Below are 3,319 nucleotides of genomic sequence, written 5' to 3'. Positions count from 1 at the left end.
TATTCTTTCCTCATCAGTCTCCTTTTTGAGTCATTACATTTAAAAGTCTTAATCACAGTATTACTGGCTAGTGTCTATTTTGTTGTATTTTATTGTTATACTCAGGACCTCTCTCTTCTGTTCTCCCAACTTACTTTACAATACATTATGCTGTACTTCTCACATTCTGTTCAGATAAAAATGAAACTCTCTCTCCCTCTGCTGTGTATCTGTGTCCCCCATGCGCTGCGTTAGCAGTAGATGAGGTAATCATATCACTATGGCAAAAACAATATCACTTGTCACACACCGTGTGCTTTGTCAAATAGCAGCAGGGCACTGGACTCAGCCAGCCCTGTCACAACCCCCCCTGCTTTAGGATCCATAAGACGAATACTTTAATGCAGTTTGTGCCTGGAGGCAGGAAATCAGGGTCTGGTTGGTCGTTTTGCTGCAGCATCCTCTTGCGCTAACGCCGCGAGTTGTCTGGGACACAGGCATCCATATTATTCATGCCTTGGCTAGAGGTCCCCGGCATTTTACTCTTATTTTAAGTACCTTTGGTGCACTCCCTGCTGGGCTTCGGGGCTGCTGCGCTACCTTTTGTTGGAGGAACGGACCTGGTGTCTCATCCAACCCGTGGGTGCTGATGATGAAAGGTGGCGGGAGAGAGAGAGAGAGAGAGAGAGAGAGAGAGAGAGAGAGGCAGATTATAATGTTGTCTTTGCATGTACTACTGCTACAATTTCCCTAGAAGAGCTCATAACTCGGTTGTTTGACACTCACAGCGTGGTTCGCCCGGCTGTCGGGGGTTACTGGCGCTGCTGCCAAAGGAAGACTGGAAGTTATGGATGGTCTCTTGAAGGATCTGCCTTTCTCGGCCCTGATGACAACCAACCAACGGTCATTATGAACCGGTTAACATTCACAGGCAGAGATACTTCCTCTGGTATCCACTGTTAGTTGTTCCCTTCAGCAATTTCCATCCTTGTTCAAAGTAATTCTACCTATCTCTGCAGGTTATTATGACATCATGTTGGGTTACACTGGAAGTGGAAAAAATATACTGTATATAACATAAGCCTAGAGATCCCTGGAAACACACCACTTAAAGTAAGGCTGCACAATATGTAGGTTGTTTTTTTTTAGTCACCGCAACATCACCTGGTGCAATACACATATCTGGAAAGGCACTCAGAGTCTTTTAGTGTTAGTAGAAAGAAAATATCAGCAAAAAACTGCATTTAAATGAAACTGTGGTGCCTTTTAATTCAATTCAATGTTCAATTTGTTCAATGTAAGAATGGTAGACATGGTTTCCTTTGGTTTGTTTCAAATTCAACACGCAATTTGTTGAATTTTAGCAGAATAATGAAAGCAGCAAAAAGGCAGAACTGAATTAACTTTAATATCTGTTTATTTATGGCAAGTAATGTATCAGACAACGTATCGCGTATTTTCCTCATATCGTGCAGCCCTTATTTGAAGCAACTGTTTCCGTGGTGATGCATGACGTATGTTCAACCAAACGCACCTTTCCAGCATTGAGCTCTGATATGGCGGCCAAGATCTGTTGTCTGGGTCCGTCCGTTTTAATGCCCAGCTCCCGCAGGTCTCCATCCGTTAGAGTCAGGAATGCCTCCATGTCCACCTCGAGGCAGAGAAAAGAGAAACGCTGGTTCAAACACTGAATGTTCAATGACTTAGACAAACTATGTTCTGTTTATTATGAGCACAGACCTGTACAGTCCATGCAGTCCAGATACAGTATTAGGGACCACTAAGTTCTATATAAAAGAGACTTCAGATACAGTATAGGGACCACTAGGTCTATTATAAAAGAGACTTCAGATAACAGTATTAGGGGACCACTAAGGTTATATAAAAGAGACTTCAGATACAGTATTAGGGCCACTAAGGCTATATAAAAAGAGACTTCAGAATCCAGTTTAGGGACCACTAAGGTCTATATAAAAGAGACTTCAGATACAGTATTAGGTACCACTAAGGCATATTAAAGAGACTTCGATACAGTATTAGGTACCACTAAGGCCTATATAAAGAGACTTCAGATACAGTATTAGGGACCACTAAGGTCTATATAAAAGAGACTTCAGATACAGTATTAGGGGACCACTAAGGTCTATATAGAGACTTCAGATACGTATTAGGGACCACTAAGGTCTATATAAGAGACTTCAGATACAGATAAGGGACCACTAAGGTCTATATAAAAGAGACTTCAGATACAGTATTAGGGGACCACTAAGGTCTATAATAGTGTAAATTAGTGCATGAAGTGAAGTTAAGTTAACTCAGTGATGCAGTTATGGGAAAGCAGTTGCCTTCATGCTGAGAACCCATGATTAGAAACATATTGAGACAAAGGCCAAACAGAAGGGAATTATTTTAGAATTTCCTTTTGACAGATAGAAGATAGAATACCTCCTGTTCCTCAAATATGGGCTGGTATTTCTCGAGCGACAGTTTCTTCAAAATACTAGACAGCTCATCTGAAAAAGACAAAAACAACATGGAGTATGAGCTAAGAAAAAACAATGGCACTCATTGCCACAGTTTCCACAGGAAGATTCAGTTTGTGTGATTTAGTGGTCTATTTTCAAGTCATCAGGAATCCCTTATCATCACCAGTCATTGTATTAATAACAGTTAAGCAATTTCAGTTTGGGCTGAAATCCACACGGTATCACCTTCATCAGTTATGGTTCCACTGCTGGAGCCCCCACTGCTCTTGGAGCGAGGGTGGGAAGAGTTGGAGGACAGCGAGTCTCCCGGCCCGGTGGGAGGCTTGGGCGTGGGGGAAGGAGACGGGGTCAGGGTGGGCGACGTGCTCTTGGATGTGGAGGAATTCCCTGACTGAGGCCTCTTCTTCAACTCCATCTTCTACAAAGGAATAAGGGCAGACAGTAGCACCAGTTCCACTGTTTCTGCTAGTAAACATATTGGTGCCGGTCATGTGACCTGTAAGGTTTCTATTTACCGGTCAAATGGGAAAAGTTCCGGTCAAATATTTTACGTGTTAATTGCGCTTAAAAATACTGGATAGTTAGGCTATATAAAGCATTATATCACCTACAGGTAGAGAGGCCAAAAGAATGAAATCAATGCACATAACATTGTGTCGACGAATTAAAATATATGTGCTGTGTTTGTGGCATTAACGTTAACGAGGGGGGGTGTAGCTGTGCCAAATATGGAGAAAATCAAATATCACAATATTTACGACCAAATACCTTGATATCAATACCGCAACGACATCGTAGTGTTGACTATTGGTGCTTTCTCGAAACATTTACACAATGACATTTTTGATAAATAA

The 3,319-nt window shown here is 41.9% G+C and overlaps 1 protein-coding gene across 1 annotated transcript in view; it reads right to left on the bottom strand.

Annotated features, from left to right (window-relative positions):
• The window catches only part of anks6 (ankyrin repeat and sterile alpha motif domain containing 6), a 15,935-nt gene that overhangs the window by 17 nt on the left and 12,599 nt on the right, over window positions 1-3,319 (bottom strand). The window contains exons 14-18 of the mRNA XM_032510816.1: window positions 2,691-2,883; window positions 2,425-2,492; window positions 1,514-1,630; window positions 766-862; window positions 1-625 (exon numbers count right to left, since the gene is read on the bottom strand). The exon at window positions 1-625 is cut by the window's left edge and continues 17 nt beyond it. Coding sequence (XP_032366707.1) covers window positions 576-625; window positions 766-862; window positions 1,514-1,630; window positions 2,425-2,492; window positions 2,691-2,883 — 525 coding nt within the window. The 3' untranslated portion in view covers window positions 1-575. The remainder of the gene's footprint in view (window positions 626-765; window positions 863-1,513; window positions 1,631-2,424; window positions 2,493-2,690; window positions 2,884-3,319) is intronic.

Source organism: Etheostoma spectabile, unplaced genomic scaffold (assembly GCF_008692095.1).
Source record: "Etheostoma spectabile isolate EspeVRDwgs_2016 unplaced genomic scaffold, UIUC_Espe_1.0 scaffold272, whole genome shotgun sequence".
Taxonomy (NCBI): Eukaryota; Metazoa; Chordata; class Actinopteri; order Perciformes; family Percidae; genus Etheostoma; species Etheostoma spectabile.
The sequence above is the reverse complement of the archived record's forward strand: the minus strand, read 5'-3'. Positions and strand labels throughout refer to the sequence as shown.